Source organism: Pezoporus wallicus, unplaced genomic scaffold (genome assembly GCF_028554395.1).
Source record: "Pezoporus wallicus isolate ANWC-B61680 ecotype Strahan unplaced genomic scaffold, APGP_CSIRO_Pwel_v1 contig_818, whole genome shotgun sequence".
Taxonomy (NCBI): Eukaryota; Metazoa; Chordata; class Aves; order Psittaciformes; family Psittacidae; genus Pezoporus; species Pezoporus wallicus.
In genome coordinates, this window is record NW_026636248.1 from 430,304 (window position 1) to 451,320 (window position 21,017).

Below are 21,017 nucleotides of genomic sequence, written 5' to 3' on the forward strand. Positions count from 1 at the left end.
GGATCAGGATTCAAATTAAGGTTTACATATATTTGAAGACAAAGATTCAACATTGATTAATACAAATTCTTTTCCAAATGACAGTTCACATCTAGCCTTGCATGCCAGTGCATGTGAGCTTTATACTTCATTCTGCAGGCCTTGTAAAATTAAACAATAAATTGAACTCTTCAGCCACTGCTGTGCCTAATCCTAACTATAGCTATAGATTAAGAATTCTGTGCCTTCCAGAGCAAGGTATCCAAGTACATTTAAAACAACTCAGTTTATGTTGGTGAAGAATGCAGTGTTTATTTTGCTTCTTCCCTAACTTCACACACAGCAAGCCTGCTTACGCTACCAATCCAAAACACAGCATTCAGCTCTAGGTTTACCACAGCACCCTGTGCAAACTTCGGGTTCTTCTGTTTGTTTTCCCAAACTTCAGACCTGCCTTCATTACAGATTAGGAACCTGCTGCTGTCTGCAAATCAATAATAAGTTCTGTTAGAAGGCACCAGGCTTAATCACACTTCTCTGGTTCTTGGGAATTATAACAGTAATCTTGATTCTTCAGTCTCTGTTTACTATAACCCTAATCCTAGACTGAGCACCTTCTGTGATTTGAAGATTTTAAAGGAACTACTTGCTTTGAAGAGTTATTTAAAGAAATGGGGGTTGTTATTGTTGACAAATAGTAGACTCTCTTTCCTAAAATACTGTAAAATTACTTACTAGCCCTTTTTGTTTGTTTGTTTTAGGATCTATATAAGAATGACCATGTTCTTCTGTCTCTTGAATTTTACATCTGGATCTCAAAGTAACTGTAATTTGGAGAAGACTAGTGAATATCCTGTACCATTATGAGAAGATTTTCACCAACCTAAGACAGTCTGGAAGAAAATTTCTCTAAGAAAATCAAAGATCATAGAATCCTTTGATAAGACAGAAGATATTTAGAATTTATAAGGTTTTGGTTATCTAGGTCTTAAAAAAATGAACCGTTACACAGTCATGAAACAACTAGGTGATGGCACCTATGGCAGTGTGTTGATGGGCAAGAGCAATGAGTCAGGAGAACTTGTGGCTATCAAAAGGTATGTGACATCTCAGTTCAGTAAAGGTACTTGCCAAAGCTTAAATATTTTCGCTTTTAACTTTATTGTTGTCTCCATCTGTGTAGAATAGAAAGAAATGTCCTTTTTAAGGAAACTAACATAACAGAATTATTTTTTTAATTAAGATACTTAATGAGGTGATTGTGGGTCAGCTTTCAGCTAACAGATCAAGAGAGAGACTCATTAGTTTGTATAAGTTACTGATTTATCTTGGCTTATAAAATTGCATGCTCCTTTTGTTCAGTCCAGACATACTTTCTTCTAAAAGTGGTATTGGTTGCTAACACAAGAGGAAAAGCAAAACTGAATGTGCAGTTGATTAATTAGGGTGTTTGTTTATTCACATGACTTGTAAGAATAACCATCTTAATGAGTGGATCTGAAAGGCCTTCCCACCCCCAGAGATCTTTTTAGGTGCTGCAGTACATTTGAGATACTGTTACAATGATAAATGCCAGGTGACAATCTGGTCAGGTAAACAAAGGCTGTCTCCTTGGATCCAATAAGGTTGTGTTATGCGTAGCCATCAGCATTGTCATACTTGTTTAAGAAGATTTTTACAAAACGACAATAATTGTACTACAGGAATGGGGAGTTCCCCTTATATTCCTACAGAGCTGCAAGTTGAAATATCGGAAATTTTTTTTTTTCTTCTCCATTTATGGATTTATTGCAGAAAAATAATTGTAATATAATTGACTTCTGTTTTAAGAATTTCTGAGAGTTTCAGGTTTCCCCGTATACTGCTAGTACTATTAGTGAAGTTGTTAATATTAATCTAAGCTAAAAAAAACCCTGAAATTTATTATTTTCATTATTTTTAGGCAGAGGGAGCAACACTTTGAGAAGTGTTTTTCATTCTCATGATTTCAGGATTTGGAGTTCTTTTGTGTGATTTTTAAGTCTGGAATTTGAGGGGGGTCAGTTTTGATTATTTTAAATATATATTATATATATTAATATACAATATGTTAAATATACATTATATATTTTAATATATTAATATAAATATTTATATATATTTATTTTTAGATATGTTTATTTTAAATTAAAATCATGGGTTTAAATCTCTTCACTCTAGCCACTAGAACTTTACAGCAATACAGCAACCCCATCCCAAGATCTCAGCAACACCGAGTATCTATGTTTGCACCTATACAAGACTTACAAATAAATGTGTTGCACTGTTATATATTAGACTGTTGTGTGTATGAGTATTGCTTGGTGCTTGTAACCATTTCTGTTTTGTATTTAATACTTTGGAACAGGTTTGTAAAAATGATTGAGTCAGATGCTTAATTATAATGTTAAGCAGTCAAGATACTTTGCAGATTTCAAAAATGTAATTCTCCTGTTTTCATCGAGTCTGCATCTTAAGCACAAAGAAGTGACTTTTCTGGTTTGAAATATCTCTCTCTTATGTGCAGTCTCACTCTTGCTCTCATTATTAAGAGCACAATTCAAGCAATACAAAGGGATTTGGTGTCCCTGATACTTTGGACTGTCGTGGTTTCCCTGGCTCTACTCCTCTAAAACAATGTTTGCAATCATCAAACACATTTCTAGCAACTCTCAGAGTTGAGTTTGGTTTTAATTATGTTGCTGATGGGTATTCTAGAGTGTTTTAAATTAAGTTCAAAATACAGCTAATCTGTGCGGCTCACTTAAAGTATTTTATCTTGGACTTGTATTTCAGAATGAAAAGAAAGTTCTATTCATGGGATGAATGTATGAATTTGAGAGAAGTCAAGGTAAAATGGTGAACATAGCACACTTAAAAATACGTGTTTGGTTGCATATGCGTGAAGGAAAAGGGCATCTAAAATGTCCAAGCATAAGGCCAAACTTTGTGAACTCTTTAAATGGGGGTGACAGATTCCACAAACCACAAAAACTCCTAGAGCTCCTGCCACTTTGTGAAATATCCCACTGTTCTCAAGCAGTGGCCATGTCTCATAGCCAACCTCTTCTCTTTGAGAAAAATAAAGAAATGGATTCTCTGTGTGTGTTTTTGAGTTTTACCATCCAGCTCTTTCATTTTACTAGCAGATTTTCAGGTTATATATCCAGTCCTTATATCATGTATTTGGGGTATTTGTAAAAAGCACTGTGAGTTTTGGCTAGCTGAATGACAGAATAACACTTGAAATTCAGGGCTTAAATTCCAACTCATCCCATGTTTCAGGCGTCTGATTTTCTGTATGTATAAAACTCCCTAACAAAGGAGTTAGGCATACATAGTTTAGGTTTACTTTATTGGAGATGCACATAATTAGTATCTCCAAAAAGAACACCTGTAAGAGAATCTTTGTTCCTTGAAGTTTCATAACAAAAAAATTGTTGGGTTTTCTTATTCAGTTCTGTGAGCAAGAGCTGTTAGAGCTTCAGAACTGTCTTTGACTGTAGGGAATTAGGCTTTTGTGTTAATCACTCCAGCTATGGTAAAATCCTTAGAAGGTTTAAACTACTATTAGTATTGTTACTGTTTTGTTTTGAGATTAATTTTAAATGCTATTTGGTTGTTCTTTGAAACAGAGATTACAAGATAAATATGGCCTGTCAGAGGGACATGTTTTGTAAATTCTGTTCTAGAAACTTCCACGTTAAAAATCTAGTTCTGCTAAGGAGTCAAAATCACTGTTGAGTTACCTGAAGCCATATTTTACTCTGTTACAGTCTCTGAAGAAGCTAAATCATGCCAATGTAATAAAATTGAAAGAAGTCATACGAGAAAATGACCACCTTTACTTTGTATTTGAATACATGAAGGAAAATCTTTATCAGCTAATGAAGGACAGGTATGTCTTTTTCACAAAAAAAAATACCATGCCATCATGTTTTATTCAATTATTGTTATACTGCCTTGAAGAACACATTGGAATTTCTGGGCTTGGCTCTTGTTGCAGCCCCACTGATGTGAACAGGAGTTGCTGCACCTGCAAAAGTCTAAGGGTAGAATTTTGTAATGCTCTTGGAAATAACAGTTAGTTAGGTTGTTTACAGGGTAGTTTGCATATCTTTGGGTGTAGAGCCATGAGAGAAATTCCAAGTACTTTTTTTTTCTTTTTTTTTCTTCATTAGTCTTCACTTTAATATATGAAGGATTGGATGAGCACTGTTCTTTCTGCTTTTGCTCATGGATTTGGCTTAAGGTGGGGATTGTCACATGCATGTACCTGCATGCACACTCGTAAGACCTATTTACAGACTATGTGGTGTTGCAATCTTGGACAAACAGTACCTAGCAAGGCTTGAAAGGTGGACTTTGGAATAGGACCAGCATTTTCAGTAGCATTTTTCTTTGTTGAATTCTTTTGCCTTTAACCTCTGTTTCCTTCAGACATTGTCATGACTTTTTATCTCTTTACGTAGAGAGCTCTTAGGTTCAAATCCTGAGATAACCAATAGCAATATTAGCACCATGTCACCCACAACTGGGAAGCATTGCTCTCAATCAGGGTTCCTTTAAGGCTACCACCACTGCGTGACACCCCTATCACAGTTCTGCACTTTGCAGTCTCTTCTTTGCTTCATTACTGTGCATTCCATGTTCATCTGGTCAAGCACACCACTGGCCAGCCGGCTTCTACAGAGAGGTAGGATCATGAGCCTCTCTGCAGAGAAGTTCCTCTGCAGCACTTGAAGTGAGTGAAATTAAGGCCTGGCAGCAAGTGAGTTTTGAGATGAGGGCTAGTTGTATGTCTGTCATTGTGCACAAGACTTGATGGGTCCATTTTCATCTGTTCACAATGTGTTATGCAAAATAAGAAACATGTATGTTCTGAAAATACATTATTCTTCTTAATTACATGATGTTGTTAATCTGTTTCTTCACAGAAACAAGTTGTTCCCTGAGTCAGTTATCAGAAACATGATGTATCAGATACTACAAGGGCTAGCTTTTATCCATAAACACGGTAGGTTTTGTGTTAGTTTAACTGTGTAGCAGTTTTTTAGAATATAAGATAACGCACAGCAATAACATGAATAAAAGTATCTAGCAAAGGTTGTTAATTATCTCAAAAATTACCTATTTCAAGTATGGTACATTTTTAAACTATATCTGAAGTTACACTTTGTTTTCCTATAATCAGATTTTCTTTTCTATTTGTAAGTACTGGATATTGTTCATGCACTATTGAGTACTTTTTTTCCCATCATAGTTACCAGGTGAATAAACAAATTAAAGAATCTTTTACCGTGCCATACTATGCATTTCTGTTTCCTCAAAAATATCTATTTATGGACCATTGACACTTTATTATAGCTAATATGATACCCTACATCTAAAAGAATTCTTAAAATAATTTATTCACTAAAAAATTCAAATGGTATCAACAGTTACAACCTGGATTTAAATATTTTAAGATGTGTTTTTTCTAGGAATTATAAACACAGTCTGAGTAAGAGGTTCTGTGTGCTCGCAAAAACAACAAAAAGTTTCACAGCATTTACAAAACTTTTAATGCTCATGTTTAATATCTGTCCACAAACTACATTCTGAAATACTGGTATTAAGCTCATTTGCGTTTAAAAACTCGCATGCTCAACTCTTATTTTGTATTTGTCCTTCATAACATATTTCCAAATACAATGAAATGTTAGTTGAAAATGAAACAAGGAAGAGTGTTCCCAGTAATTGCTGACTTGTTTTCATGCCCCCTGATGAGGCTTGTTGATGAATTCAGATGATAGCCAAAAATTGTAATTACATGTCTTTCTGTTCAGGATCATAAATAGTTCTCTAATCAGTAGCATTCTCTTCCTCTTTTCTACATGAAATGAATAAGAAAATTAAAATTTAAGAAAAACTTCTACTTATAGGTCAGAATATTAGTATTTTGGCTTGACTGTAAGTGTTCAGGAATGACAGGTATGATAAATTTGAACATTTACACTTCACTGGAATAATTTCAGCCAATTTCTTGCAGTGGTTGTCAGTTTCTGCATGCAGAAATTGAATGCTTTATTGTAGCAAGTGTATTTCAATCAAATTGATGTATAGTATAGCAAATTGCACGTACCAGTTAAACAGCAGAATTGATTTGCTTAGTGATATAACCACTGTCCAGGTATGTAGGTGCTCAAGCCAACAGCAAGTAATCAAGAACCTTTATTTTGATATCTTTTGTATGTCTGTATCTGCAAGTTGTTGTCGCAATGATAAATAAACTAGTTAAAATTGTTTAGGGAATTATGTTAACCAAGTAAGTGTGTCAGAAGCTCAATTTTCCATTATCCAAAACTGACAAAGCAGTTGTAGTTTTTGCAACAGATTTCATTCCGACATTCTGAAATTGATTTATTTGTTAATGCTGCAATAGCCAATTCATTTTCTTCAATATGTTAATGAAAGTTTACATTTGTTAATTAAAGAATACTTGGTGTAATAATCACTTGGGGGGAAAATACATGTGCTTGTTGGGGGGAGGGTTGCCATTCTTTTCTGTTGAATTAAAAAAAAAAAAAGACACCAAAAAAAACCCTATATTCTTCCAAAATATCCCATTTAGATTACTCTATTAAAGGTTGCTGTTTAAGAAGTGATGATATAATAGTTCACTGTTCTTTTCCATCTGGTGTTCTATAGGTTTTTTTCATAGAGATATGAAGCCTGAAAACCTTCTCTGTATTGGACCAGAACTTGTGAAAATAGCAGATTTTGGTTTGGCTAGAGAACTAAGATCTCAGCCACCTTACACAGATTATGTTTCTACCAGGTGGTAAGTATATTAAGTTAATACATTATTCTAACTAATTAGCTTTCTCTTACCGTTTTAATTTATCTGTTATTTCTTTCCATCCTTAATAGGTATCGTGCGCCTGAAGTTTTGCTAAGATCATCTATCTATAGTTCACCTATTGATATGTGGGCAGTTGGCAGCATAATGGCTGAATTATACACACTAAGACCTCTTTTCCCAGGCACAAGTGAAGTAGATGAAATCTTCAAAATTTGCCAAGTATTAGGGACTCCAAAGAAGGTAAGACTCAAAAAAAAATGCACACAATTGTATTTAAATAAATTTTTAAAAATATTATAAAACATTGAATGTTACCTTTCTTTTGGAACATCCATATTAATTATTGGTTTAGTAAGTTTCCTGTAGACATAAGGTTTTATCAACTGTGTGTATCTTAAACTTCCCTTAAGTCATGTAATGCTAGTCTTTTGTTGTGTATCAGTATCTGATATATGTCATACTATTATGTGTAGGCTTGCTGTCCTCTAATGAAAGCGAGATAAAATTGTTTAGTTCAGTTATTTAAAGCTATACATACTGGAAAGAACATCGGAAGTCTCCTAGAATTCCATATAGTCAATTTGCTTCCCTTTCCTGAAAGTGTAATTCTTCTAGGCTGGCACCTAGAATTTAGAGCTTGTGGAAGATACCATAAATAAGATAAATTATGCTTTTCTTAATACTAAACCATAAAGGAAGCATTTGATCTCAAACACAGATCTCTCATAAATATTATTAGCAATAAAATGTAATGGAGGAAAAATGTGCAGTATTTTAGAGAAGAAGCAAATATTGTCAGTTATTTCTGAACAGGCTAAATACTATTTAAAATTACAAGAAACATTTGGGTAATGCATATAAAAATATGTAATTGTATTTACTGCAGTTAAAATGTTTTAACAAGTGGGTATATAAACATACAAGGAAAGAATAAGCTTATTTCAAAATACTGAATAAACCGAAAAAAGACCATATGAGTTTTGGGTTGTTTGGTTTTGTTGTTTGTTTTTGTTTTAAATCAAATAAGATATAGCAGATGTATATCGTTATTTTATGGGTGCAAACAGAACTCAGTGAGATAACTGACTGAACAGAGTCTCTAGGTGTGGAAAATGTATGAGTGGGAGAGAAAAACATCAATTTCATTAGTGTTCTACTGATTATAAAATATAGCATAATTCTTGACCAGTAAAGGAGCTGTTATCAATAGAGAAGTAAGGAACAGAAATGGATTAAACTACCAAGGAACATGCAAAGCTTGAAGTGGTGGAAAGACATCCAAGAGAACATACTGAGAAATAGGTGCAAACTCGTGACAGGTCAGAGAGTAAGAGGTTAGAGATAGAGAGTTATAGATGATATGTTGGGGAAATGAAAACGGAGTCTAGAGGAGTAAGTGCAGATTGCTATGATATGTAAAACAGTGATTGCTATGACAGTTGTGTGTCAGAAATAATGTTTAATGTGAACAGTATTGTAAGACTCAAGTTTTCAAACACAGATGGTAGGTTTCTTAAGCAGCTCGGAAGTCTTGGATAGCAAGAACAACATTTTGGTGGATATCAAGAGTGAGAAAGAGAGCAATGTAAGATCTTCTGGAACATTTGCAAAGTATAGCATAAACAAGTTCTGGAAGTGCAGGCTATGGGATCGAGAAGCTTCAATTAGTTCCATTGTGCCCCTGTCATCTGGTGGGCAGACTTGGGAATTTTATCTCCTTACAACAATGCAAAGACATCCCCTCTTTAGGGAGATTGCTGTAGGAGAAGAGTACTTAAATATTAAGTTATTGGAATGATCACAACAAATGATGTGTTTGTCACAAATTGTTCAATTTTTACAAATTCATTACATTCTGCATTCTGAAAAACATAACCAGTTATTTTCAGAGTCTGGTTTTGCAGATAGTTTTACAAACATGGATTTTTTTCAAATGTACATTTTCATTTATTCCATTTTCCTGCAATAAGGAATTACAAGATTTATGCTCAGAAGCTATCTTCATTCCAATTTGCCTTCCTTTGTTTAAGTCTGTAATACCATGCTAATGACATCTGTGAGTTTTTTTTAAATAGTGACATGCAACTGTTTTGCTTTATTTAATAAATGGAGTTGCTTTATTTATAAAGTTTTGGTTTATTTATTTTATAAATAAAACAGTAAGTTGTACCATTCAAGTACTGGCAGTGATGGTGCATTTGTACTATGCCAGTTTAATGAAAAAGCTGATGACAGTCTGAAAAGGAAAGATGAACTAAATGCATTTTCATTAGCTGAAGGTTGGCAATGGCACTTTCAATAATTCCAAATGATTTTTTTTTTAATAAATTGAAATGTATTTTTCATTTTTGCACTTGTACTCTTTTCATCCTATCCCTGCACTTCACTAGTTCAATGTGCAACCCTTGCTACTTAATTCTGATTGTTCCTTTGTCACTATCTCTGGCAGACAGAATGTCATCAAATCCAGTAAGGGAGGAAGAAAAATACCTTTTAATGTATAAAAAGGCTGGTTTAGAGAGAAGAAATAAATGCTCCTTCTTGGTATCATCTGATGATAGCACACTCAGCAACGGTCTTTTATAGTCATAAGAGAAACCTGCATTTTTCTATCTTGAGGAGAATTAAGCTCTGGAAGAAGCTGTTCAAAGCGGTTGTGGAATGCCACTGGAAGCTTTTTGAGACTAACACCTGGCAGGAAGGGACAAGGGCATGGATTAGATGATCTCTTGATGTCTTTGATAATCTAATGGTTCTATGTTCAAACAATGCAATTATCAGGCAAGGAAGGACTTTAGTGTTTACTTTTGGAAAGTTAAAACACTCAAAAAAGAAAAAAATTCTCATGTTTTTGGTTTGTTGTGTTTTTTTTTTCATGCTGTAATAGTGTCTAATTGTAATTTAATCATTGACTATCTTAATGATGGAATCAGTGGTATAGTATAGGCTACACCACCATTACACGACCATGTATGCTGGGTGGAAGGGCCTCACCTCTACTGTTCCCATAAAGAAGGTATGTTGAAGTCAGGTGTTTGAGCTCATATCTGTGGTAGATGGGAGGTTCAGTACTGCTTCTGGTACTGCTGCACTCTCTTCTCCTTCAGGTAGAATATGTCCAGGTGTGGTACCCCCAGTTATGGTTCCACCTTTGCCTACAGGAGAGCTTGAGAAAAATGACCACTGGAGACTGATGTTGAGATCACTGGTGTAGTAACTGTAATGGAAAATAGAAATGCCTGTTTTCCACTGTATGGGAAGGAGCTGTACAAACCAAGATGACTCAAGCTGCATAAAATTAAATTTGATGTGGTAACTTACATATACATAGTCTTTGTTCTTTTTTAGTACTGATTTTAATTTTCTTTGGAACAGAGCGACTGGCCAGAAGGATACCACCTTGCTTCTGCCATGAATTTCCGCTTCCCACAATGTGTCCCCATAAGCCTAAAAACTCTCATCCCAAATGCAAGTAACGAAGCAATACAACTTATGAGTGATATGCTGAACTGGAATCCAAAGAAGAGGCCTACAGCAAGTCAGGTCTGAGCACCTGAATGATTAAGATTGAATTTGTTTGTTAAAAAGTTATAAATATAGAAACGGATTCATTGCCATAATACTGATGGCCAGAGAAATGTCTCCTCATTTTGAACACTTTGGTGAGAACGAATCTAGCAGTGAGAAAGTTCTAAACCTTACTCAGCAGACAGCATTAAACTCTTTAGCTGTTCCTGCTATGTTGTTTTCTATATTGGCATATTCTAAAATGTTCTCTGTACAGGATAGAGAAAAATCTGAGCTGCAAGTTTCCTCAATTGTAACGATGTCACTTCTGCTGCCTGTTTTTTCCTCCTCCATCTGTACAAAGAGGGGTATTTAAAATTAACTTTTGTGAAGTTGCAGATGGAATGCAGTATGGAAGAGCTAAGAAAATAAGACTAAGAGCTATTTTTAGTTGGAAATGGGATGTGAACCGTACTAAGTGCTAAGAACTTTGTGAAGAACATACCAGTTGGTCACAAAGGTTACTGTTTTTCTACAAGTTACTTTTAAAGAACAATTTCAAGTACCAAACATGGTTATATTCTCCCGATTTTTCTTTTTTTTTTCAATCCAATATTCATACCTAGTGCAATCCTATTTAGAAGGTATAAAAGGAAAATACAATGGGGAAAGGAAAAGGGCATTTTGCAAGTTATCCTAGGTGGATGTAATGTGATTCAGAAGTGGTTAAGCAGATGGTACCAAGTAAAGCAACCCTTTCTCTCCACTTTATAAAGCATATCTATTGTTACAGTCACTAAGATCTAAATCTAGTCCAGTGCTATATATCGCTGTACAGAATACTGCATGGTGCTTTATGAAAGTAAACAACCAGCTTTTGCCCAAGTGAGTTATCAAGGAAGCAGCTGCAGCATTTGTGTAATCCACAGCCAAAAGGAGAGTTTAATGTATATACATTCAATTGTGTACAAAGGTAGCAATTCTCAAGTGCAGCTGAAGCGAAACATCTCTTTGAGAACTAACAAAGAGTAGGATCATACCCAGAAGGAGTAGCAGAGTGTGTTGTTTTGACATAGGAGGAGCTGTGTTTCTAAGGTATGTCCATGCTTTTTGTCTAGAGGTGGACATTAAAAGATCAGAGAAAAAGAATGAAATACACATCTGCCTGAAGACAGACACTGTGTTCCTGATAAATACCATGAAAGCACAGCAAACACAGTGACTGTACTTCAAAGCAAAACAAAAACAAGGAAAGCTAGTGATAAGAAAATGAAGGAAAAACTTTAATTGTAAAACCCGTACATTAATGTTAAATGGCAATCATCACAATTATGGGGTTCTGGTGTTTTGTTTGATTTAATCTGTTCATCAAGTTGCCAAAACATACTTAGCAGTGGAAACATGTAATAAAGCATGTGGTAAAGGTAGTAGAGACTCCCTTGTCTAAGATTGACATTTGTTGCTGCATGAATATAGAATGGTGTTGAATGTAAAATGCATGGCAAAACACAGATTCTGCAAAACCTAGAAGAGGAAAAGAAAGGAGGTGACTGCTGTTAACATGTTACAAGTGGACCCATCTTACTAAATTATAAGATAGGAAGAGTTTAAAATACAGAATTATCAATTCATGCTGTTTACACATGATCTCACTATGCATTCGTCTTGCATCTCTGCCTTATGGCTTGCTCAAATGCTTCAGGAACCTGCTTAAAGTAAGCTTTTTGAAGTAAAATTAATATGTTGTATCTTCTTCAGGCTTTGAAGTACCCTTACTTTCAAGTTGGACAAGTTTTAGGACCTCCTCCACAGTATCTGGAGAAGCAGACTCCTATTAAAGCAGTTCAGCCAACAGAGCCAAAGCCAATTTTACCTAAACTGGAAGCTATATCCAAGCCAGAACCTCTGTCTTCACCAGATGTACCTGACAAAACACAGCCACAGCCCTTGTCAAAGGTTAACCACCAGCCTCTCCAGCAAATTCAGGTGCCTCAGAATACTGCTAACCAGCAAGTACCAAAACAGCAGCAGCCACAGGCACAACCATTTTTACCAGCTATCAATAAAAACTCATTGCCAGTAAGTTGTCTTCAATAAATATTTAGGTGGTTTTATTAAAGGTTCTTACTATATTTAGCCAGGCAATCCCTTGAAAATTGTCAGACATTTTATTAGAGGAAATATAGGCAGGTCGCTAGGGACTCATAAAGGATACAACTGGCAACTTACTGAAATTTCACAGCAGATAAGAATAGATTGCTTCTAACAACAGTGTATGTTTATTTAGAATAGCCTTTACTGTCATGCCTGTGCAGTAACAACAGCTAAGTAGTTACAATAGCTATCGTTTACTGACCTTTGAGAAACAGTTCCCAAAAACAGTGTTAGTGTATAATAGAGAAGTGGAAAGGGAGAACTTTGCTTGCTTCAAGCAGTAAAATATCTGACAGTTCATCCAGTTACTAAGCTTGTAAGAATTTATCAAGGAAGTTTTTTAGCAAGATGAACGTTAAGCTTCGTAACCTTTGTTTTACTTTCCACTTATACTTGCTGAAATAAAATATGGAGTATGTTATCAATAATAGGTATTCAGAAAATATAGGAAAGCAAACTACAGTCATATGAAAGGACAGTTTTAAAATCTAGTAATTTATTTGGAAAATAGTGTTAAAGAAAGGCCTGATAACTTTATTTGCTGTATTTACTTTGGGGCCACTGCAACTGGCATGCCTAAACCCTGAGTATAATTGCTGTGAATGTTCTGCACTAGTGTGCTCTACTCCTTGACAGTTCATCTATATCACTATTGAGAGCATGAGTTCAGCAAGACACAAGGAGTAGAGGCTGAGCACTGAACTGGGTCTGCAAGTTGAACATTAACTTGGGTATTTCAGTAGATTTGAGAAGGATGACAGTCTAAATGAGCTACACTCAAAATACTTGCCAGCATTATTGTTATGTTTTCTGCTTAAAATCATGCCTTCAAAGTTCACAAGTGTAGTCGGGAAGTGAACTAGATGCAAAATATAGAATTGAATTGAAGCTTTTTTCGTATTTAAAATAGAAACAAACAGCTAATGGCCCTCAGAGTGGTGCAGTAGGTCCTAAAAGCTGCAGAAGACGATGGGGTCAGACTTTGGTAAAGGCTGTGGATAGCTGGGATGACTTGGATGACACAGAATTTGGAATGTCATGTTCAAAGAAACCTAGCATTGCGCTGTTAAAAGAAAAGAAAAACAAGGAAAGTCTTTTTAGGTAAGTCCTGTAATTGTAAAATCACATTTTTTAGTAAGCAATATCCAGTAGATCTATAGATTTATTAAGAAAAATCTGCTAAAATATAACTCGCCAAACTTCTGCAGGAACGCAGAGAGCTGTATAAGCAGACTAGCTTTGGGTGTGGTGTTGAGATAGCACCAGTAGTATCCAAACTGAGTCAGATTTGTTTTCAGGGACTGTATGGTTTAGGTGTTTGTCATGTTATTAAGAAACAGTGTGTTTTACTAAAATCAGATATACTAACTTCATTTCTTTTGTCCATTAAGTGTGGCTGTCAGCTCTGCCACTGTTATCCACATTTACCTGAATTCCATAGTGTTGGATACGCTTTTTTCTTTGTCCTAGGTCAAACTCCCACGAGGTATGAGATTTGGCTGTTACTTTGTGGGAATCAATTTTACTGATGAAAGTAGGGTAAGAGAAGAGCACTGTACTCTTCAGGCTAGGGTCAGCTTGTGGTGTTCTATGCTGGAGTTGTTGGTCATATCTTGATTTTTGTTTGAACATCTTGATTTTTTCAGTGTGCCAGAACCAAAAACTTCATTCTCTATCCAGCCAGGAGGGGAAAATAAGGTTCTGATGACAAATGATTCTGGAAGATTAAATACATCAGCAAAACAGTACTATTTAAGACAATCAAGATATCTACCTGGTAAGGGTAAAAGTTAGTACATATGGAAAATACAAGTTATGAACACTCCAGGTACACTACATTAAAACTTCAGATTTCACGCTGGATAATTTTGTTGTTCATAACCAGGCTAAATTTTCAAGTTTTGGTCTAAATGCTTTTCCCATAATGTCTCTCATCATAATTAATACAGAAGTTCCTGGCCATGTGAATGTGGAAGGGAGCTCAGTGCTGCTTGTACACTACAAAAGCTCACAGGCCTTCTTATGACTACTAACATATAAATCCCTCAGTAATACGAATCCAGTGTCTCTTGGATTCCTAGGGATATATCCTGATTTGACCCATAAGCAAATGTATCTGAGGACTAAAGAAACTACATATATATATATATATATATATATATATATATATATATATGAAGAGAGAGCATAGTTCTCAGTGTGTCAGGAGGTTAGCGTTTTTTTTAATTTAAAGTTCTGGTAAGCACAGTTACCCTTGTGATAGGAAGTGTTTAGAAATACCAGCTACTCACATGCTCATTTCCCTTCCCAAGGCAGTCATCTTCTTTAAAAATTAATAGATAGCTTAGTTTAAATCTGGGTGATTTTATAAGGAAAATAACATGAAATGATGAAATTGCTAGAAAAAAGAATGGGAAGGAGGACGACAAAAAAAGAGAATGTGTCCTTCAGTTAGTATTCTGCATGTGTTCAATAATCAAATTATTTCCTTGGTGTTCTCTTGGTGGTTTTTTTATTGTAACAACGGTTTGCACAGTTACAGTAAGTGTATCTTGACATCTACTGTAACCCATGTATGAGATTTTAGGTGGCTCACAGAGGTATTCCTGATTGTCAGACAAGTTTTGTGACAATGTATCACTAATTTCTCAGGAATTCATTAGGCCAGTGATGATTTCTGAATATGAAACCACTTCCTGAATGTTAAATAGGATGCCCAGAGAATAAACAGCTTAAGTCCAAAAGAAATAAAAAAAGGGGGAGCGGGTGCAGCTTCCCTGTATAAAGGAAACATAAATGGAAAGGAAAGCTCATCTTTATTTCTTATCTTTTTTTAAGTGTGCTTCTAATGTCTCTCTGGTTTTAGTAGAACTTTCAATGATAAAGGCATAGATGTAAAAAATAATTTCAGCACTTAAGAAAATGATAGCTCCAAGGAGTGCATTTGTTATTTAGGCGTAGTACTGTAGTTCTGTTACCACTAGATCTGGGAGCTGCTTTCATGCTGTGTAATCCTATTAACTCTTGTAATGTTTATAACACACTGAGGTGACAAGAACCTCTGTGTTCTACTTTAACTTATTCCTTGAAGAAACAGCTTATTTTCAGCCTTGAGAACCCTAGTTTTTGATAGGCATTTTTAATCTGTGTTAATTGTTTGAGAGTCAAAAATATCAATAATGAGACTATGGATTTATAGAAATGAAGTAAGTGTACTTAAAAGGCTTTTAAAAGTTATCTTGAAAGCACAAAGGGAATTGTTCTTAACAATTAGCAATGTTCTTAACTGTGTTTCTAGTTTTCATGGTTTGGCTGAAAAATCTAACCTAATCGATGGGCATTGTTGTTTAAATTAGTGGTAGCACTGTTGTTTAAATTAATGGTGTTTACATTATACCGCAAACAATTCAGTGTTGTTTTACAGTTCTAGAAATGTCCATTTTTCATTGGTTGAATTATGTTTGAGAATTGATATTTATAAAATTTTCTCTATTTTTTTTTTCTAAGGCGTAAACCCTAAGAATGTCTCCTTAGCAGCAGTCAGTAAAGAAGGATTACATGGAACCTGGAACAACCAGTTGTACTCTAAACCACTGGCACATGCTCGAGGAGGAATGACTTTCAACAGAAATACTACAGGTAAAAGTGTAATTAAAAGTGATTACATTATATCTCATCATACTTTAATTAATTGAGACCATCCAGTTTAACTTCCGTTGTCAGGCTTAGCTTCTAGGTCGATCATTTTTTGTCTTCTTTTAACAACAGACAAAATAACAACTTCTTCAAATGTAAACTAAGTATTTTGCTTTCAGATCATAAAGGAAATATAGACCAGCCCCTATTATAAATTTGTGTCAAGATAAATTTTGTTCATAACCCTTGTAGACCATTATTTTACTGTGTTAATTTAAGCAAATAGTTTGACATCATTACTGCCCGGGCAATGTGCCATGAACACTATCAAACAGTAGTCTTGCATATGAAAACAAGATGGTGAGTAGCGTGCTCATGCAATAAAAGTACTGCCTAATATTCTAAACTTGTCTCTTAACAATCTACTAGCCTTGTCCTAAATACTTTGCTGCATGAAAAGTCCCTTTATTTTCAGCAAGGAACTTTCAGTAAGGTGCCTTTTGGTATTGCATTTTGTGAAGAATGCCATTATCAATATTTTATAGAGTAGGACTAGTTAAAAGGTTTACCTAGGATTTGACTGAGGAAAGCATCAGACTCAAGACTAAAATCTATCTTCTGACCACTAAGCCCTGTACTTTAAGTATACAGTCACATCACCGTGTTATGGGAGGTTACCTTATTAACAACTTCACAGTATTGTCCATCTAGCGTGAGTCACTCCCAAATACTTTAATGCCAATAAATCGCCTAGCCTTACATGCTTGTACAGAAAGAACTTCAGGTTTGTTTACACACAGATGCTGCACTTCTAGAAGTTTAGTAGCCATTCTGCAATGTCAGCAAACCTGATTTTCCCTCTGAAGGTCACGTGAGCTGTAAGTTGTTCATCTGAAATTATGTGAAAGATTTTAGGAAGTGGAAAAATGACAGCACCTGTGAGAATTTTGATAGAATAAAACAGCCTTTTTTTTAAGCAATCATCGTATGTACCTTTTTGTTTTCCAAAATATAGTATCTGGATGCCTCAAGATTAATTAATATATTCATAACATAGTCGTGCAAGGGAATAAGACATAAAAAGGCCAAGAACTGTTTCCAAAAGTATGCACCAATAAGCTGGACATCTGCCTACTCAATAGCACTGAAAATAGAATGAAGGTGCATGCTAATGGTAAAAATCCTGCATTTGTCTCACTGGCTTACTTTGTGTATCTGTCAAAAGTCTGAGGGAAAATAAATACTGAAACTGATTATTTAGTGTGGTGTGAAAATACCTGGTATTATTTCCAGCAGTATTTTAATTTGCATGTGATGTTTCATGTGCTGGGAAGCAGCAATATTTAAGACACACATGAAACCAGGATAGCTGGAGCACCAATCATGGAAATACAACACACATAAATTATGTAAGTGTTCCTTTTTCATATTGGCAGAACCAAAAGTTGACACTGTGCTGGTTACTGTTTAAATAACCATGTTTAGTTTATTTAAGTCATTCTTTTTTTTTGTTTGTTAACTCATCCACAACATTGCCTTAAGGTGAATAAGATAAAAGGAAATAGTTATAAATTTTTTATGAAGAATTGTAAGGTTATGATCAGTCAACTTTGGAGATACACCCGAGTGCTTAAACTTGTGATTTATGTATTTGTGTGACTGGAATGTGATTGCACTGTTGGTAAAAACATTTTTATTTTATTATTACAAAAGAACCTTGTTACTCTAACAAGTTATTTAACATTTCCTGCTTGGAAAAAAAAAAAAAAAGTAGGAATAAGACATAGTTACAGAGATGTTAGATATTTCTTCTTTCTTGCTTTATTTTCCCTCATTTCTTTTATATCGCCTAACCACCATACACTTTTTCTAAAGTTCTGTGTTTCCATCTTTCTCTTCCTTTCATTTTCCCTGTCTACAGATGAGAACTTAATTATACCTATTGAAAAGCTATCATGCAAAGAAAGTTTGAATGAAAAATTAGAGGATCTGAAAGGTAATTAATAGCAATTATAGGCTGGATCTTTGCATGTTTCCTATTTATGTTTTACATTTCCTTGTAAAAATTGCACGTATAATGCAGATTCCTGGTGATCATATACTTTATTTTCAGTTGTAATCTGTTTTGTCAAACCTTGTTGTCTTCATTGTGACTTCTGGACTCTTGACACTGACTGTGCTTTAAAAGACAGAGAATGTTTTATCACCCTGGTTATAATCCACAGCATATCGTTGCACTGTTGATGGATAAGGGAGAAGTGATCCTAAAGAAGTAGCACATACACCTCTCTTGAAGGACTGCTTGTCTGTAACAGCACTTGGAACTTGCACCACTGACAGCATTCTGATTCCGTTAACACTGATTTTACAGAGCATAGATTTTTTTGTGGAGTTACGTTAGTGTAGGAAGGTAGAAACTCAGGTTTCTAGGAGTCTAAACACACTGCTCCAAGAATCGTAAGGCTGCTAGAATGTGTCACCCCTCCCCTAGGTCCTGGCCCTTCTGGTGTGTACTGCCTGTGTGATGTGTTTCATGGCAGCTATTCATAGGGTTTTTACACTCGCTACCCAACTCAAATGATTCAATGACTTCATTATTATGAATTATCATAAATTCTTCATGAATTCTTCAATTCTTGATGAATTCTTCATCAATTATTTGTTATGAAGAATCACATATGTGTTGTTTGAGGTAGGGCATACAGCCTGGGACACACACTTGCTGACATCTTGGCTAGGAATGCTTGTCTGTACAGCTGCTGCCTAACCTCCTGGATGCCTGATGGATGAATACTTCTACAGCAAGAATCCTTTCTTTTGTACAGGAATGGTCAGAGGTAAGAACTGTGCTTTTCAACAAGATATTTTATCTGTCATTAGTCTGTTATTGTATACTGCTTTTTTTTCTTGTAATTTTTTTGTTCTTATCCAAAAACGGATCATCCCTGCAGACCTCTCTGATCCACCCACACTGTTTCTCCTGGCTGCACATTTCCATTTCCTGCAGAAGGGTTCGTAAAGGACACTGGACATTAAAAGGTAAGGAGAACCAAATAATAGTCGAGCAATTTTTGACAGGATAGGCAGCTTTGCTGAGCTGTAGGTAAGAAGCAGGCAGAAGTAGTCTTTCTGAGGTTATATAAATTAAGACCTGTCATGTTCTTATCTTCAGGCCTCAGAATTTTAAAGAATGCTACTGAGCTGTTAGAGCTATGAACCACTCTCAGTGAAATAATTAGGAACTGAGGGAATAACATTCTCTTATGTGTGTGTGTGTGTGCATAAGCAGGTGAACAAACCACTAAAGTTGTGTTATTTTGTTTTTCAGGCAAATTCCTGAAATGGAAGAACATCTTAAAGACTACAAGAAAGTTCATTTTTCTTAGAATACTTTTATTAAAGTTCTATTTTTCACCAAGGCTTTTGTGTCATTCTTCATTATGCTGGAGACTGGCATCAACTGGACACAGGGAGCCTACATGGAAGCCCAACTATTTGTGGAACTGATAAAAGTAACACCTGGGAGAGGCTGACGAAACTGAGTTAGCTAAATGTTTTTTGTTGCTGCTCTTGAACAGGGAGATATGCAATATTACATAGCTGTAATTAGTTGCGGATACCTTTTTGGGTTTGCAGTTGACCAGTTTTACAGCTTATAGATCCACTGCTCTAAGCTCTGAAATTATCACAGAAGACTGGGAGTGTTTGTGTGATGAGAAGCATTTTGGAATTGCACTGAGGCCAGAGACTGAGGAGGCAAAAAAGGCCATTAAATCAGCAATTACCAATGAAACTGTTCTGAGTACTAGTATGATAAAAATGCTCATACTTGATAAAGGTCAAATTAAAACTACGGTGCATGGCCTTGTAGTTCACAGATTTAATACTAAGTACAGAACCACACCACTAGATAAAAGGGCTTAAAGCAGCTTTCAGTAAAGCAAGCAGCTATAAGCAAAAGGTAAGATCCTACCTTTCTCTAAAACTCAGTGTAAATGTTCTACATGGTCTAAGTTTAATGAAAGTACTAATGAAATGTTTGTCATGCTCTGTTGTCTTTATTCCCGCTGAATTGCAGATCAGATGTACTGGATCTGCAGCTTAGCAAGTCTCTTAAATGCTGTAAAACGTCTAATACACAAAGCAAAGAATTACGTACGCTTTTTTTCCAACAGACAAGTACTATGGAACTTTTAAAGAACATACTTGGAAATCTTGTGGTACTGCAAATATATTTTGACTTTAAAAAGTAGGCAAGGTTTTCTGAACCTAAGTGAAAATATTAAACCTCTGTAATGTCAACAGGAAATCCTGGCTTTGTAAGTGGTGCTGCTTTCAACCCATCAGGAGTATATACCTCTTCTTTTCATAAAAAAGAAGTTGGATCAGCAGGACAACGGATACAGCTAGCTCCTCTTGGTGCACCTGTATCAGGTAAGAAACATCCTTTTTCCACATGTATCCAAGACAAAGAGAAGTGTCCATTTCCCACACTCCCTAAACTTATTCCTATAAATTTAGATTTATTAGCCCTTAGTAAAGTTTTCCTCAAGTTTTGTAAGTAAAATTCTTGGGCATAAATCATTCTTAACATAAGTGAATGTAGATGTCTAGAGGCAGTCCTGATAGCTGAAGAGATTATAGTCACTGTTATTTGTTAGGTAAAAGAGAAAATAAAGGTGCAATTGAATGATGCTGATCCATGCCTACAGTGGCCTTAACAGTTTCAAAAAAGTCAAAGGACTTCATCAAGTGACTTAGTAAATTCACAGATAATGTTACAGTTCTGGTATAACCAGTAAATTAAAATTATTTTCTCTCTTACTTACTGGCCTTATCGAGTTGGCCTGTGGTTTCTGCAGTGGTCACACAGGCAGTT

The 21,017-nt window shown here is 35.3% G+C and overlaps 1 protein-coding gene across 6 annotated transcripts in view; it reads left to right on the top strand.

The window, feature by feature from the left end:
* The window catches only part of MAK (male germ cell associated kinase), a 29,412-nt gene that overhangs the window by 4,403 nt on the left and 3,992 nt on the right, over positions 1-21,017 (top strand). For 3 of the 6 annotated variants that reach the window (XM_057399257.1, XM_057399258.1, XM_057399255.1), the window contains 13 exons: positions 741-1,076; positions 2,794-2,848; positions 3,774-3,895; positions 4,935-5,014; positions 6,688-6,820; positions 6,910-7,081; positions 10,217-10,384; positions 12,107-12,427; positions 13,413-13,603; positions 14,149-14,279; positions 16,010-16,141; positions 18,060-18,134; positions 20,444-20,572. In XM_057399257.1, the coding sequence (XP_057255240.1) occupies positions 976-1,076; positions 2,794-2,848; positions 3,774-3,895; positions 4,935-5,014; positions 6,688-6,820; positions 6,910-7,081; positions 10,217-10,384; positions 12,107-12,427; positions 13,413-13,603; positions 14,149-14,279; positions 16,010-16,141; positions 18,060-18,134; positions 20,444-20,572 (1,810 nt within the window). In that variant the 5' untranslated portion in view covers positions 741-975. Of the gene's footprint in view, positions 1-740; positions 1,077-2,793; positions 2,849-3,773; positions 3,896-4,934; positions 5,015-6,687; positions 6,821-6,909; positions 7,082-10,216; positions 10,385-12,106; positions 12,428-13,412; positions 13,604-14,148; positions 14,280-16,009; positions 16,142-18,059; positions 18,135-18,678; positions 18,745-18,830; positions 18,975-19,075; positions 19,417-20,443; positions 20,573-21,017 lie in introns of those variants that run through there. The other 3 variants (XM_057399260.1, XM_057399261.1, XM_057399259.1) reach the window with 3 other exon arrangements.